General features: G+C 38.7%; 1 protein-coding gene across 7 annotated transcripts in view; it reads right to left on the bottom strand.

Moving 5' to 3' along the window:
• LRBA (LPS responsive beige-like anchor protein) overlaps positions 1-16,992 on the bottom strand; it is a 772,087-nt gene that overhangs the window by 43,535 nt on the left and 711,560 nt on the right. For 5 of the 7 annotated variants that reach the window (XM_040472514.1, XM_040472528.1, XM_040472547.1 and 2 more), the window contains exons 49-50: positions 8,296-8,385; positions 3,721-3,913 (exon numbers count right to left, since the gene is read on the bottom strand). In XM_040472514.1, coding sequence (XP_040328448.1) covers positions 3,721-3,913; positions 8,296-8,385 — 283 coding nt within the window. The remainder of the gene's footprint in view (positions 1-3,720; positions 3,914-8,295; positions 8,386-16,992) is intronic. The other 2 variants (XM_040472537.1, XM_040472558.1) reach the window with 1 other exon arrangement.

Genomic DNA, 16,992 nt, shown 5'->3' with positions numbered 1-16,992 from the left:
AGTTTGTTCAATTCTCAAAATGGTTCTGAAGATTCCTGCATACTTATTTTGTAATTGAGAAGAGATTTTGTGGGCTGTTTCCCTGTGAAAGGTAGGACTTAAGGTAAAGAGGAAGTGTGCTAGGAAGCAGGAGCCGCTGCTGGCTATTTACGGAGACTTAGGCAAATAGCAACTTGAAACTGAAGGGTTTGGAAGAGATGATCTTTTCAGCTTTATAATTCTGATAGTTAAATCCTGGGCCCCTGTCCAAATTATTTTCCCCAAATGACTCAGTAATTCACTCAGGTCAGTATCTCCCTTTTATAGACTCATCAGCATTTAAACTACTGTTTAGTTGGTATTAGAACTTTGCTTAACACCATCATCACTTAGGAAATCTTTCTGAATGTCCTTGAGGGGCTGAAAAGAAAAATGGGGTACATTCCAATGAGTTCATCAGGTCATTTTAAAACTTATTAACATCATTTCCCCTGTTAGCAAATACCAACTTTTCAAGGCGGTTTCGAAGATCATTAATACTGATAAAATATCTGGGTAAGTATAATATTAGCATTAAAAATAATTATATTTGAGTATGTGTAAGAAATTAAGGTAGCTGAAGAAAGGAAGCTGTATAACTCAGTCTTTTTTTACTAAAGGTATCGTCTTTGCTGATTACTGGCTCTGCCAGCAAAGAGATCACAGGACACATATAGGGAATGTTCAGGGAAAATGCACCAGAGCCTCTGATTTACCCAACAGTGCCATTTACTTCCAGCGAGACCAGTGCTGATCAACACTAATACCTTGATCATTTTTCTCTACTTCTCTGAGAATCTGGGATCTCAGAAACATTAAAAGACACACTATCACTGAAAGAGGTTTAGGAGGTTAACTATCTTTATCTTTGGTTGGGCCTCAAAGACGGTTGCCTGTGTGACCTTGGGCAAGTTTATATAGCCTCTGTGTTTCAGTTTCCTAATCTGCAAAATGGGTTAGACTGAACAATATGAAATTAATAACACCTGACATTTTGACTTGTAAAGACGGTGATTTCATGGGTCAACCTAAATGTGGAACCTACATCCCAAGGGATTGAGGGGATTCAGTGAGTTAATATGTGTAAAGAGATTAAAACAGTATCCAGAACCTAGAAAATGCTCTTTAAATGTTAGCAGCTATTCTTTCATTCCCCGCTCCCCCCCCCTCCCAGTTCCTGTAAGGCCCTATGAATGAGAAAGAAAAATAAAGATGATTGTTTTCTTTTTAAATGAGGACACAGACACTGCTGAAAGAAATGATAGGAGCTAGCTTTCTAGTGAACAAACTATGGAAATCATAGATTTCAGAAAAAAACAAGAATCTAAATTTACAAATAACAGCATAACATGAATTTGATTTTCACTGAAGAAAAACTGTTAAGGATTTCTGACATTCTTCTGCCTGACATTTGTTTTAAATCAAGGTATATCAAGGCAAGGTAAAGGTAGAACAAGATAGAATGAAAAATCAGATTTATATAAACATACTTGGAATGAGACATAGATTTAATAAAATGGATGCTTAACATTTTTAGGTACAGGTGTAAGCTCAGAATTGGAGAACATATTGTAGAAGGATAACTACCTGTGTATTCCCATATATATTTATCTGGTGAGGAGCTGCTGTGTCATAGTGTAAAGCCAGAGGGTGGGGACAAAACCCATTAGTGACACAAGATACAGACACAAAGGAGGCTCACTGGAGAGAATTACAGGCAAAGAATTGGCAAAACATATGCTGTCCCCCAAGCTCTTATCTTACAGAATGGTGAGCTTGGGATGGGAACAGTTGGGTGTACCCTAAGTGGCACTCCAGCAGAGAGATGCTGCCCCTAAATCAGTTTACATATCTATAGAAAAAGTGGAAGTAGGGAAAAGAACACCTGACAGCCAGCTACTAAGGCAAGCAAGCTTTCCAGTCCAGGAAATGGGCCTGCTCAAAATGGGAGTGCCAGGAGCTCGTCATCAGTGCTTTTGGAGTGTACCTAACAACCTGAGTTATCAGTTGGAGACCTAGTAGCCCTTCGGTTGAGCCAGTTCCTGCAGAGCTCATTCTTTGCGAGGCTCAAGTCAGCAGCAGAGAGCAGCCAGGGCTTTCCAGCAATTGAAAAGGTTTTTCTCCTCACATATGCTGTCACTCTGTTTAGACTGAAGAAGTTCTCAGAGCTGCCACACAGAGCCACTCAGGATAAGCATCCTTTGTGCTGGCCCTGACACCACACGCACTGGTGCTTTTGCCAAGCTAAGAGTAACTGCACCCAGCGTAGGGAATCCTCTAGTGTGGTTGACAGAACCCACCACCAGCATGTTTTTCCTCTAACAAATGCTTTTGAGAGAATACAAAAATCACATTTGTTAAATTATAATCTTTAGTCCCAAAATATAAGTATGTCATCTACATACACATTTATCACTATAAGACAAGTTCACTTGAAGAAAAAGGAATAAAAGGACCTAATAATGGAGACAATTATATATACCTCGATTTTTACCTTCTCTACTTTTCCTGAAATCTATTCTCTAATCAAATACTGGCATTCATTTCCTTTCTAATAGCCAGGCAATGGCCATATTTAATAAATTCTGATACCAATCACAGATTCTTCATGATAAGTACCTTATTGAGCATAGTCAGTGCACCAAGTTTTTGTTTGAATGTCAATTCAATTCTGTTCCATTCTAAAAGCTTTTGCATTTAATTTGGCATGAGGCCCTGTTCAAGAATTTATATTTTTGCAACCAGCTCAGGTTTTATAATGAGCAGTACTTTATGCACACTTTACAGATTTAATGACAAGTTAACAGACTATTAAAATCTATCTTTTACATTTTCCCACCTAAAACAATGGCTTGGAAAAAAAGCCTATAATCATCAGGACTTTAGAAGATTTTCCTTCTTAAAATTAGAATTTCTAACTAGTTGCCAAAAAGAACAGTGCTAAATCCAGATCCCAACATTCCTGTTCTAATGAGAGTTAATAAATCATAGAGGGGTGATCATAAAATTTGAGTCAGAAAACTTGGGTTCAAACATGGCTCTGCCACTGACTGGTCATATGTGATACTGAACAAGACAAGCTCCCTGGGGCTCAGTATCTTCATTGGTAAAACATGGGACTGGATTAGATGTACTCTCAGGTCTCCTCAAACACTGGTTTATGTTTCTAAGGGTTATTTCAGTATCTTGCTGTTAGTTACCCCGACTATTCAACATATAATGGAAAAACAGAATATACTTATGGGTTTGTAGTACTTTGGCTGTGTAACTTAAGTGTTCTTTTTTTCTGTCATCCATGATAAATAATATGATGTTATGCACAAAAAGGCACATAAACAGGCAATCAAAAGTGTTTATCGAGTAAACCCAATAAGTGGAAAAAAGGAGAACATCTGATAAATAAATATAAACTGCTTATGGACACAATATAGAATATCATTATATTAAGATATTAGAAATAATATTTACCTACAAGGAATAAAGACAAACCACCACATGCCAAAGAATAGGTGATGCTTTAACATTTGTATTATATACCGCAGAGAGGACTTCTTTAAGCCTTTCAAACTAGTAAATATTTTGATTCAGACTAATGCTGGGAAATTGAAAAGCTCAAATGTTGAGATATTTACATGTATATTACAATATCTTTATACAGTGTGCAGCAGTTACAATGCATTATAATGATACTTCTTTACTTACCAGGAAGGTTGTGCCACTTGTTCACCGCAAATAGCCTGTTAGCAGTGACTGTGATCACAGCAGGAGTCGCCAGACCAGGCTGGGTGTTAGCTGCCACATGAGTGACAGGGGAGTTGGAGGGAAACTTTAGGACCATGATAACATCCTGCTGGGCTTGGTCTGTGAACATCAATGGACTCTGCAGGAGGAGATACTGTTGAGTGGGCATGACAAGACCCAAATATACAAGAAGGAAAAGACAAAGAAAGACAAGAAAGAGAGAGGGTGCAGGAAAAGAAGAGGAAAGACCATGTTAACACAGGTTGCAGCTGAGAGCATGGTGAGCAGAAAGGTTTATAGAAAGAGCAGTTAGGATTGGCTTGTTTTTCATGTATGTCATGAGTTGAATGTTTTAGTGACTGAAGTAGAATACCTTAACAGAAACCTTTAAAAATCCATAAATTTTATTAGCTCCCTTCCCTACCCCACTCCCATGAAGAACTAAAGAAATGGTTTTATTTAGATTCTAAATAGGCAAAGTATTGGGGATTGCATTAAACCATTCCAATTGCTATAGTGTGTCAAGTACAAAAAAAAAAAAAAACAAAAAACAGAATGAGGATAGGTAACAGGTACAAAAGCAAGGCAAGGTAATTTCCAAAGATCGTCAAAGTTGTGTTGAGGTAGCATGAAGATTTTTGACAACTAAATAAAGAGATAATTAAAACATATATTTATAAACAACAATTATACACATATATGTATTATTACAGTAGAGAAATAACTTATGAATGTAATATACAAACTTAATTATAAAGGTGTTTCAAAGGAATGCATAATTAAATGCACTTGTAAAAACAATATATTTATATAGTGTACCCAGTCATAAACACTGCCCTATTATAATGGAAATGCTACTGTTTTCTATCACTAAGGATAAAGAGAAATAACTAGATGCCCCTCCTCTCCCTTGGTAAAAAAACAAAACAAAACAAAAAACAAAACAAACCTAAAGCTCAAGACTTCTGATTTCTCCTTTCCAAAGCAGCAAGTAATTGAAAATGTTAAACAAAAATCACTGTCTGTTCTAATAACTAGCAACAAAATAAATCTTGAAAACTACTAAGGATTTAGAACATTCCTACAACTCATATGTCATAATCCAAGACATATATAACAGCACTCTGATTTACTGGCTTTATTTATATGTTGTGGTGGTATGCTATCACACAGTAATTGCACTGTACATTTTCAGCAACCCTCTTCTACCATGTCTATTTTCTAATAGCTGATTAGTATCATTCACAATTGAAACACTTTGATGAAGTGCTTCTGGCTGCTTTCCTACTGCCATATTTCAAAACACCAGGTATATGTAAATGTGTAGGCACATATATTTAACACATATTTATTCAGAACTGCTAATAAAAAATTAAATACATTTGCATTTTTATTATCAGTCCTTTTAAAAAAGTTATTAAGAGTACTTAGAAAAACATATTGCACTAAGAATTCCTATTTGCACTCTTTGCATAAAGGTGTAAATAAAGGCAACTAATAAGCTACCCAGCCACCCTTCTGAGCAAGTGGCTAAAAGCCAATCAATATTATGAGTTAATCCTCCCTGGATGCTCATTCAATTAAAGGTGTCAGTAATGCCTCATCTGATGTGGCCTCAATTAAATCCAACTATCTGATGGTGTGAAAACACAGGGGGATACAGCAACAGCAGCAAAACCAGACAAATAGGCAGCCTTCGTGTGCCTGCTAATTACTACACCTGGTGTATATTATGGCTCATGCACTTAACGCAGCACGAGGTGGCTTTAATTTCTGCTTTATTCATGTGTGTGTGTGTGTGTGTGTGTGTGTGTGTGTGCGCGCGCGCGCGATGTGTGTGTGTGATGGGGTGCACTGACAGTTGATGGTGGGGGGATTCATCTGAATGGCAGTAAAAACAATAAACATTTGGGCCTCTAATTTTTAAAACCTGTATATCAATTAGTATTTTTTGTCATACAAAGAACCTTTTATATAGTTTTTAAGGAACTCTGTGAAGTTGGGTAAAAATGAGAAACAATGAGCAACAACAAATACAATACCCTACAAGCTAGTTTTAAAGAAGTCTGGGAAAAGGAAATGAACATCATTTTGGAGTACCAAGCCTTATTTTTCAGTTATGTAGTTTTTAAAAAAAAATAATATTTACTAAAGTTAATTTATAAACTCTGAGAAAGTCAGGGTATAACATACATCATAAAGTCTCACTGAAAGGAAGTTGACAGTTATTTTTGAGCTTAACAGTTCATATTGTAAATACAATTAAACTGAAATTGAATAATTCCAATGTTTATGCCCTAAAAAAAACACAGAAAAATCTCTAATGTGTTGGGAGAGGGTCTTGTTTACATAGTGACTCTAGTGGGCCAACTTTTAGCCACATGGCAAGGACAAGCTACTTTCCACAGAAAGCCGCAGACATCATATCCCGAACTGTGCACTACATTCTTACAACAAGCTGTCCCTCCAGTCTGTTCTACATACTCCATATTGACTAGTGCTCCCAGTGCAGGCAAGGAGGAGGAAACTCTTGGGAGTTCCATCATATCCTTGGTTGGTTAAGTATGGAATAAGGAGGACTAGGAATAAGAGAAAGCGCATTCCAGCATACTGGGTTAGTCTGCAGTGATGGCAACAGCTATAGATGAGGACAGTTGGTAAAACAGGAATCAGAGAAACAATCCTTCATCTAATCAATCCCGGGAGCCTCCGGGAGTGAAGTTTGAGGCAGAAGTAGGAAACTGCTCGCCAAATTTCATTCAGATTTCCCAGATTAAGTATGCACTTGTTGACAACACTGGTTTCTTTCCAACACACCTTTGTTTCCCACCCACAATGTGTAAGATGAAAAGCACAACTTGTACAAGTCTGGAAAGGAGTTCAGGGATTCAATTCAGAGGACACAGATAACAGCAAAGACTGTACCCGATCCTATATGAGCATGTGCCTTCCTACCCTAGAAAGCTGGTCTGCCGCAATGAATCCTTTTGCCATGTGAGAGAGGCTTGGAAGTAGGAGCTCCTTCCTTGCCCCGGTGACCAAATCTGTGCAGAGACCCAGGTAGAAAGTCACTGGAGCAGTGGAGGTGTTTCCATTAGCCAGTATCATGATATCCCGAGTCTCACTGACAAGCTATTACTAAAACTAATTCTAAGCCACAAACTTAATCATTCTTACTATTTTTATGGCATTATCTTCCACTATTCTTGCTAAATGTTTGCTCTTTGTATAATCTTCTGCTTACTGGCTACCCCTTAAGTTCCCTTGAATCTGATTTCACCTATTTAAAAACAGGGGAAAACATGATGCAAATAATTTCCTTTTAATTTTTTTAAAGTTTATTTATTTTGAAAGAGAGATCAAGTGGGGTAGGGGCAGAGAGGAAGAGGAGAGAGAATCCCAAGCAAACTCTATACTACAGGCACAGAGCCTGATGCAGGGCTCAAACTCATGAACTGCGAGATCATGACCTGAGCTGAAACCAAAAGTCGGAGGCCTAACAGACTGAGCCACCCAGGCACCCCATGATGCAAGTAATTTTTAAAATGCTTATAGTTTATTGTGATGGCCAATTCACACCTAGAGAAAGAAGGGGAGAAAGGTTTGGAAGGAGAAAGATGACAAAGAGGGCGAAAAGGAAAAATACACAAGGAAGATGGTGAGATGGAAAGACAAAGAAAAAAAACAAACAAACAGCCAGAAGTGAAAGGGCCGCATCTCTATCTCTTGCTCTCTTTGCTGCGACTGTCTCCTTCCGAGTATTGGTCAAAAATCTACCATCTCCAGCTCCTGATTCTGGGCTGGACCAATAAAGTGTGGTGTAAATGATGTGTGAGAGCAAGCTTCAAGAAGTCTTGCAGAAGTGTTCTCTTGGAACACTGTTCCTACTGTGGAAGTGGCTTGGGCTAACTTCCTTGATGATGAAAGACCACATGGAAACAGAGGTCTGGCCACCTCAGCCCACCCTGCAGCAGTGCATGAGGGAGCCAAGGTGAGAAAAGCAGAAGTGCCTGCCTAACCCTCAGAATCACGAGAAATATAAATCACTGCATTAAGCTTTGGGTGGTATGTATATCAAACCATCTTTTCTTCTCTCTGCAATCCATTATCCTTAGTAACAATATCCTATGTACTAGGATTAGTTCTAAAATTCCCAAACTGAAAAACATATTGGGATGTAAAGAACAAACACATTAGCAAAACTAATCTAGAAACTCATAGGATCAAATCAGAAAACTCATCAATCCTATGTCTGGAGCCATTATCCTGCAGTGAGGATATGTGACAATGGTAAGTTTTTTAATTCTTCAATGCAAAACATGAGCTGATGAGATAGGAGAGCACTGGAGCAATGTTTATGTTCCCAAAGACTCCAGAACAGCATGTACTAATATTTGCTGGTTGTTAGTAGGTTGACATCACATAAAAAGAACAGGCTCAGATGTGGTAGGGAATCTCAAGTACAACAAAACACTGTTATGAATGTCAAGTATGGTCTCAGAGGCAAGAAATGAAAAGAGTGTAAGCAGCACTTACCACTTGCATAGCAGAACCTCTGGGAGGATGGGGCTCTATGAGTAGTTGAGAAGGTGTCTGTCCAAAACTTCGGATTTGAGCTTCAACAGCCTGAAAACGGCACGGGCAAGTTTGAGGGTTAAGAGGTACTAATTATAGGCACTAGAACCACAACTGTCACCTGAAAATGTCATTCCATACTTCTGGCTTGTTTCACATTGAAAATCAACTTTGTGTTTTCACAGTGGGTCTAAGCACCTGGCAAGGGCACTGAGGGTGAGGTCATCCTTTAGTACTGTATAAGCTGTTCCTATAAAACCCCGTGAAACCTTCTCATCTTGCTCAGTGATATGAAACAGAAACCAGCTATTACAATCAGAAATTGTCCTTTTTGGCTTCATCTCTGTTTTCTTGCATTTTTTTCTCCTGCTTGCATCATCCCTGATGACTAAAGCTAATCTTTTACAGGTATAGAGAAAACCTATTGCTGCTTTGATTCTAGGCCCCATTTCATCGTGGGAAGTAGAAAGGAGGAAAAAAGAAACATAGCACCTGTGAAAATGGCTTGGTGCTATTATTTTTGCCATAGAAAGAGCATTATTGTTGACAGTCTCTTTGAACTTAGGTGGCTAAACAACAAAGTAAAAGCCATATGTTGCATCCAAGCATGAGACAGTTAAAACAGGGACTAACTAAACATAAGAAACATGTGCATGCTCTTTCTGAAAGATGTGTACATGCACCCTTTGCAAGGCAATCCCTTACCATGGATCTTCCTGTACACCTAGCACAGATGCTCACTTCCCAATCACCAACAACTCCTTCATCATGGGAAACTACTAAATGCCAGATGCTATCACTATCTCTAATTACTTTATTTGTTTACTTGTTTATGCCTGTCTCTTCCACTAAAATACAAGATCTATGAGAGCAAGGACCTGATCTATCTATCTACTTTACTGTTAGATCCCTAAATTGGGTGAATGATATATAGTACGTGTGAGGAGACAGAAGGAAGCAAATATACACAAAGACTCTCTCAACACCATGACAGTATTCTGAAGTTCCAGGTTAAATGAATGAGGAAAACTTCTCAAATTCATAAGAGAATATATGTTCATCATGTTATTTTTTTAATCCTTAAGAAAATAGATCCTTAATTTTTATATGCTCTGTAGGACTACAGGCAATTAATATTTCATAAACAAGGAAATATAATCATTATCCAGGATTAATTTCCCTTTTTTATTCATTGAGGATACCACTCGTAGTCCTTTACAGTGAATCTTGTAGGAAACAATGACAGCAATTCATTCATTTATGCGTTCAATAATCGTCAACTATGCACATAGCAGTATTAGGTCTCAATGTTTCTGTCCTTGAATGCATTCCCAATATAGGAAGCAGGGCAAATACACTCAGAAGGTTATACAGTTGTTTCAATGAGTTCAAGGAGTGCTCTATCATTTGCTTAGGCAGAAGAGATTGGAAAACACCTTTGTGAAAGCTGAGTGGTATGGTGGAAGATGGGTTTTGAAGTTAAACAGACCATGTTCAAATCCTGAATGCATACCACTTATAAGCTCTGTGATCTAGGTAAGTTATTTAATAACCTAAGTTTCAATTTTCTCTCATGTAAAATGTAGACAATAATAGTATCTACAACATGCTGTATTAAGAATTAAATGATATTTACATAAAAACCATAGCAAAATGCTTGGTATAGATTAGACCCACAATATGCAGTCAACAAATATTCATTAAGGGCTGATAATACCAACAAATATTTATTTAGTACTTACTATTTACCAGGAATTTTTCTAAGTGGTTTACTATCTTTTATCAGCTAATCTTTAAACTATATGATGTGAGTCCTTTACTATACCCATCTTATCTATAAAGATAAAGAAAATAATGCACAAAGAACTTAAATATCTTGTCCAAGGTCATATAAATGGCAGACTCAAAATTTGCACCTAAGCAGCATGATTCTAAAGCTAATACTCTGGGCCATTAAGCTATCCTTTCTTCTTATCTTTTAGGTACTATACCAAGGTCTAGGGTACAAAAAGACTGAGCACCAAAAAGCAGGAGCCTACAATCTAATGAATGAATTAATAAGTTATCTCTATCATCATCATCATCATCATCATCATCACCACCATCATCACAAAGTATGTTCAGACACAGTTAGTAAAGTAGCACAGCTAGGCAAGTTTGGTTTTAATAGCAGGAGATAAGACTGTTGTTAGACTTTAGAAACAAGAAAAGGAGCCAATAGGGAGCAAGGAACAGAGACTAGGATCATTTCAGAACTTCTAAAATGTTTTTGATCAGTGAAATCAATTTATGATCAACATCAGGACAATCTTGAAGAAGAAAAAATATCACACCGTGGGAGAGCTTGAAGCCCAGAGGTAGTCACAAAGAAACAGGTGGGATTGCTATTTTATGATACACTGATTTATGGACAAATAGGAATGTGAGTTTTAAATTTCTTTTAAGAAGAGTTGGCAAAACCAGTGCCATTGCCCTTGACTGTTGCTTTTGGTGGTCCCTGCCCAAAGGCCCTCATGTCTTTTTTCCTATTTAAATAAAGTAGAGGGAGGAAGAGATAACTTCCATACTTGGCCTGTGGCATCAGATGGCTAAGAGTGTTAATCTGGACTTTGTCATTTATCTGCTGTGTGATTTAGCTTAATCTCTGTTCCTCATCTACAAAGTTGAGAACTAATAATACCCAGTTCACAGAATCATTTATAAAATTAAATAATACTTACAAAGTATTTAGTACAGTATTTTAGCACACACAAAGCACTAAATAAAATGCTGCATTATCAGGTTTGGGGCTCAGTATGATCCCCATCTAACACAGCTAAAATAGCGAAGGAAAGGAAGAAATGTTTCAGGAGTGAATAAGGATAATGATGAACACATTAGTTTAGGAAACTGGAGTATGGCTCAAGATTTCAAAATATACTTCAGTGCTAAGCACCCAGAGACAAAAATATCTCTTTGAAGGTTCAGACACCAGTCCAAAACAAAAGGGATTATATATCTCAGTCTTTATGGAAGTCACTGTATTTGAAAAAAAAGAGATAAGTATGTGAGCCAGGGACTAAGGAAAAATCAACAGGTCATAGAGTACAGGGACTTTGACCAATGAAAGAAAAAAGCCAGACTAATTCTTTTCTTTTGAACTTGCATATTTTCGAGAGTAGTAAAGAAATGAATGGAAATACAAGTTTCTGTCAGGAGAACTAGTTTGCCATGAGAAAATATATTTTATGTGACATGTGGAATCTAAAGAGATAGTGATAGCAATCTACTCATGTTAAGATATCCAATGAGCAAAAGAAAACCCAAGACTGGCTCTAAAATGAAAGATGAGTATTGATTTAATTATAATTCATAAAAGAGAAATGTAAGTCAGTGGTTTTACATCTTTCTCTCTCCCTGTATATATGTATTTTTAAGCAGCAGAAATGGCTTCCTTTTTCCAAATGCAATATAACATGAAACCCCAGTATGTTAAAAATATAGATATAGGGCTATCTACTTTAAAGGTGGATGAAGCCATCCTTAATAAGCTTCCTTTGTAGCTCCTGAGACAATTCTGAGAAATCTTAGTGCTCTGCACACAGTATGAAACTCACTGGTTAAACTCCAGGAAGAAAATACATGAGATACAAAAGGACCTAGAGCTGGCCCTTGGGAAATACTCATATTTAGGGCATCATACAAAAAACTAATGAAGAAAACAGAAGAGGAAGAGTTAGGAGTAGGGGAGCAGGATCGGGTGATACAGAAGCTGTAAGGTGAGAGTTCCAAACAGAATGATCAGTAACATTAACTACTACAGAGAAACTAAGAATAATGACATTATTGCATATTAATCTTAATTATAGATATAAGCTTAATGTAACTGATCTTGACAATACATATCTTGCTTTGTATTTTACATTGTTTTGAAATAAAAAGGATATGATGGTAAGACAACTTTCAAAAATATCAATGTTCTTTTTTAACATTTTTTTTTAAGTCTTAAAATTTTAGTAGAATTTGTGCATTCCTCTTTCAGGAAAAGGTTTTTTCAGGTCATGTATATAGTGGTCTGATTATTCTCTCAATGACAGAATAAAAACTGTGTTATCCCACACAAGTTAAATAATTATTTTCTTTCCAAGTCCTCCCAACATCTAAAAAGACTGCAGAATTCTTAGACACAAATATTTTAACTCTGGACTAACCTTTGAGTTCTTGGTGATAAATATACGATAGAAGGGCTTTTTCAATGTGAAAATTATGAAGTAATATTGTAAGGTAATAATTATAACCTCAAAGTCCTTTTATTTCATTTTAAGTAGGCTCCATGCCCAACTTGGGGCTTGAACTCGGACCCTGACATCAAGAGTAGCATATTTTATCAACTGAGCCAGCTAGCTGTCCCTGTAATCTCAAATTCTTGTAGTCACACTTTATATCATCAACTGACAGTTCTAGATTTTCATTGTTTCTACAACTCACCTACCATTTGTCATTCACCCTGGTCTCTGTAGCAGTATAAACTGTCAATCACACCCTAGTTTCTTGACATTGTCTCTTCTGTGGCCTTCATGGCTTTGCCCCAGGCTGGTTGTTTAACCTTCTTTATTCTCTGTCTTCTACTGATTTCTGTTCTTTCTCATCAATAAATGAACTCATCCCTGCAAGTTCTCTGCTAGCACTCTGATATTATCAATCTACACTTTCTGCCCTGGAAATTTTTTCTGCTGTCACGACTACAAATATTTCTTCTATGAGCAAGATTTTCATATCTAAAACCAGAGGATTATTGATTTCTATGAAGTGCCCATTTACACTGCTGCCTAATGGCCATCTATGTATACTGTGTGTATGGTATGTATAAGCACACCTAAAATTAACGTGTCTAAAATCTGGAAAAACTAGTTTTATTCTAGCATTCTTTAGTCTAGGATTAGCCTTCTTTTTTGATTTTTCTTTTATGCTCAGATTCTTACTTTAAAAATTTTATCTCCTCCTTTCATGGATAATCAGTCACCAGACCCAATCACTTGCTTTATAAAGTCTCTCACATCCATCACTCATTTCTGAATCCAAGCCCCTTATAATTTCAGGTATTGAGGATTACAATAGTCTCTTTAGTTTCTTCCTTCAACATATCCTGCAGAATTAAGTTTCCCCAAACCCTCCTTTATGCAATATTCTCTTGATCAATTGTCTTTGATTAATCCCCAGTCATTAAAAGATAAAGGCCTAATGGCAAGCAATAAAGGTCTTCTCACATCTCTCAACTTTTATTACCTCATCCAATTCCCTCATACAGTGTTCTTTTTCAGTAACGCTGCTCTTCTTACACACACCAGCTCTTTCCCCCTTATATTTTCTTGCATGTGACTGCCCGCTTCTAGAATGGTCACCCTCATCTACAATTTTCTAAGCCCCACCCCTCTCTAGAAAACCTTGCTTGAGTTCCACCTATTTGGTGTACTTCTTCCCAAATCTTATAGCCTGTTAATTTTGCTGATTACACACTTGATTCAAGCTTCCTTGTCATATTTTGTGACTTCTCATACATTACTGGTCTGTCTCTTCAATTATACCATAAAAGATGAGAATGTCATATATTGTAGTGGTGTGAAACTGGTAGAACACCACCTTGCACACAGTATTCACACAACAAAAAAGTATACCAAGTGCCTATTATACATAACTGGCTCACCCAGACCCTTATGCCTCACCTAGGTTTGAACTAGGGACAAAACCAAGCTTGAGACATGAGCACAGTTCTTGACAAGGCCAAATGTGGGCAAGGGGGAGAATAGGGAATGTAAGGGAAGTCTGCTAACTGGTATTAGTAAGAGACCAAGGATTCTTTCAGGGAATGTCTGAAAGATGCCAATGAAGGCAGTAATTCTCATTTCTTCACCCTAACACAGCTGAGGGATGTGACAACACTTCAGTGTTTCACTATACAGTGATTCTTAAGGGCCATGTGAGAAATTCTGGGGGAATATGTGTGATTTGAAAAAGCCCCTCAAGGAGATCCTGGGAAGATGGAGGCGTAGGAGGACTCTGGGCTCACCGCGCATCCTGCTGATCACTTAGATTCCACCTACACCTGCCTAACTAACCCAGAAAACAACCAGAAGACTAGCAGAACAGAGTCTCCGGAGCCAAGCTCAGACGAGAGGCCCACGGAAGAGGGTAGGTAGGGCGGGGAGGCGGTGCGCGCTGCACGGACTGGCGGGAGGGAACCGGGGCGGAGGGGCGGCTCGCCGGCCAAGCAGAGCCCCCGAGTCTGGCTCGCAAAAGCGGAGGGGCCGGTGGAGTGTGTTCCGACGGCAACGAGACTTAACATCTGGAAGGTTATAAGTTAACAGCTCTGCTCAGAAAACAGGAGGGCTGGAGGACAACAGGAGGGAGAGTTGTTGAGACCCGGACGACAGAGCTCAGCTTGGTGGGGAACAGAGGCACTCGCCAGCGCCATCTCCCTCGCCCATCCCCCAGCCAAAATCCCAAAGGGAACCAGTTCCTGCCAGGGAACTTGCCTGCACCTCGAAAACACCCAAAGCTGTGCTTCTGCGGATCCATCCCTCCGGCGGGTCTGATTCCCTCCCAGTGCCACAGGGCCCCGAAGCGGATCTCCGAAGGAAAAGCAGCTGAGCCTGCCCCTCCCGCCCCTGTGCACCCTGCCGACCCACCCCAGCTAATACGCCAGATCCCCAGCACCACAAGCCTGGCAGTGTGCAAGTAGCCCAGACGGCCACGCCACCCCACAGTGAATCCCGCCCCTAGGAGAGGAGAAGAGAAGACACACACCAGTCTGACTGTGGCCCCAGCAGTGGGCTGGGGGCAGACATCAGGTCTGACTGCGGCCCCGCCCACCAACACAAGTTATTCAAGACAGCAAGGGGAAGTGTTCTGCAGTCCCGCACCACTCCAGGGACTGTCCAAAATGACGAAACAGAAGAATTCCCCTCAGAAAAACATCCAGGAAATAACAACAGCTAACGAACTGATCAAAAATGATTTAAACATATAACAGAAAGTGAATTTAGAACAATAGTGATAAAATTAATCACTGGGCTTGAAAACAGTATAAAGGACAGCAGAGAATCTCTTGCTACAGAGATCAAGGGACTAAGGAACAGCCAGGAGGAGCTAAAAAACGTTATAAACGAGCTGCAAAATAAAATGGAGACAACTACGGCTCGGATTGAAGAGGCAGAGGAGAGAATAGGTGAACTAGAAGACAAAATTATGGAAAAAGAAGAAGCTGAGAAAAAGAGATAAAAAAATCCAGGAGTATGAGGGGAAAATTAGAGAACTAAGTGATGCACTAAAGAGAAATAATCTACGCATAATTGGTATTCCAGAGGAGGAAGAGAGAGGGAAAGGTGCTGAAGGTGTACTTGAAGAAATCATAGCTGAGAACTTCCCGGATCTGGGGAAGGAAAAGGCATTGAAATCCAAGAGGCACAGAGAACTCCCTTTAGATGTAACTTGAATCGATCTTCTGCACGACATATCATAGTGAAACTGGCAAAATACAAGGATAAAGAGAAAATTCTGAAAGCAGCTAGAGACAAATGTGCTCTAACATATAAAGGGGGACCTATAAGACTCGTGACCGATCTCTCCACTGAAACTTGGCAGGCCAGAAAGGAATGGCAGGAGATCTTCAATGTGATGAACAGAAAACATATGCAGCCGAGAATCTTTATCCAGCAAGTCTGTCAGTTAGAATAGAAGGAGAGATAAAGGTCTTCCCAAACAAACAAAAACTGAAGGAATTCGTTATCACTAAACCAGCCCTACAAGAGATCCTAAGGGGGATCCTGTGAGACAAAGTGCCAGAGACATTGCTACAAGCATGAAACCTACAGACATCACAATGACTCTAAACCCATATCTTTCTTTAATAACACTGAATGTAAATGGACTAAATGTGCCAACCAAAAGACATAGGGTATCAGAATGGATAAAAAAAACAAGACCCATACATTTGCTGTCTACAAGAGACTCATTTTAGACCTGAGGACACCTCCAGATTGAGAGTGAGGGGATGGAGAATTATTTATCATGCCACTGGAAGTCAAAAGAAAGCTGGAGTAGCCATACTTATATCAGACAAACTAGACTTTAAATTAAAGTCTGTAACAAGTGATGAAGAAGGACATTATATAATAATCACAGGGTCTATCCATCAGGAAGAGCTAACAATTATAAATGTCTATGTGCTGAATACAGGAGCCCCCAAATATATAAAACAATTACTCACAAACATACGCACCCTTATTGATAAGAATGTGGTAATTGCAGGGGACTTTAACACTCCCCTTACAGAAATGGATAGATCATCTAGACACATGGTCAATAAAGAAACAAGAGCCCCGAATGATACATTGGATCAGATGGACTTGACAGATATATTTAGAACTCTGCATCCCAAAGCAACAGAATATACTTTCTTCTCGAGCGTACATGGAACATTCTCCAAGATAGATCACATACTGGGTCACAAAACAGCCCTTCATAAGTATGCAAGAATTGAAATCATACCACGCATACTTTCAGACTTCAATGCTATGTGAAGCTTGAAATCAACCACAGGAAAAAAGTCTGGAAAACCTCCCAAAGCATGGAGGTTAAAGAACACCCTACTAAAGAATGAATGGGTCAACCAGGCAATTA

Source organism: Herpailurus yagouaroundi, unplaced genomic scaffold, assembly GCF_014898765.1.
Source record: "Herpailurus yagouaroundi ecotype Mexico unplaced genomic scaffold, PumYag 28, whole genome shotgun sequence".
Classification (NCBI taxonomy): Eukaryota; Metazoa; Chordata; class Mammalia; order Carnivora; family Felidae; genus Herpailurus; species Herpailurus yagouaroundi.
Note: the sequence above shows the minus strand (reverse complement) of the source record. Positions and strands in the feature narration are given on the sequence as shown.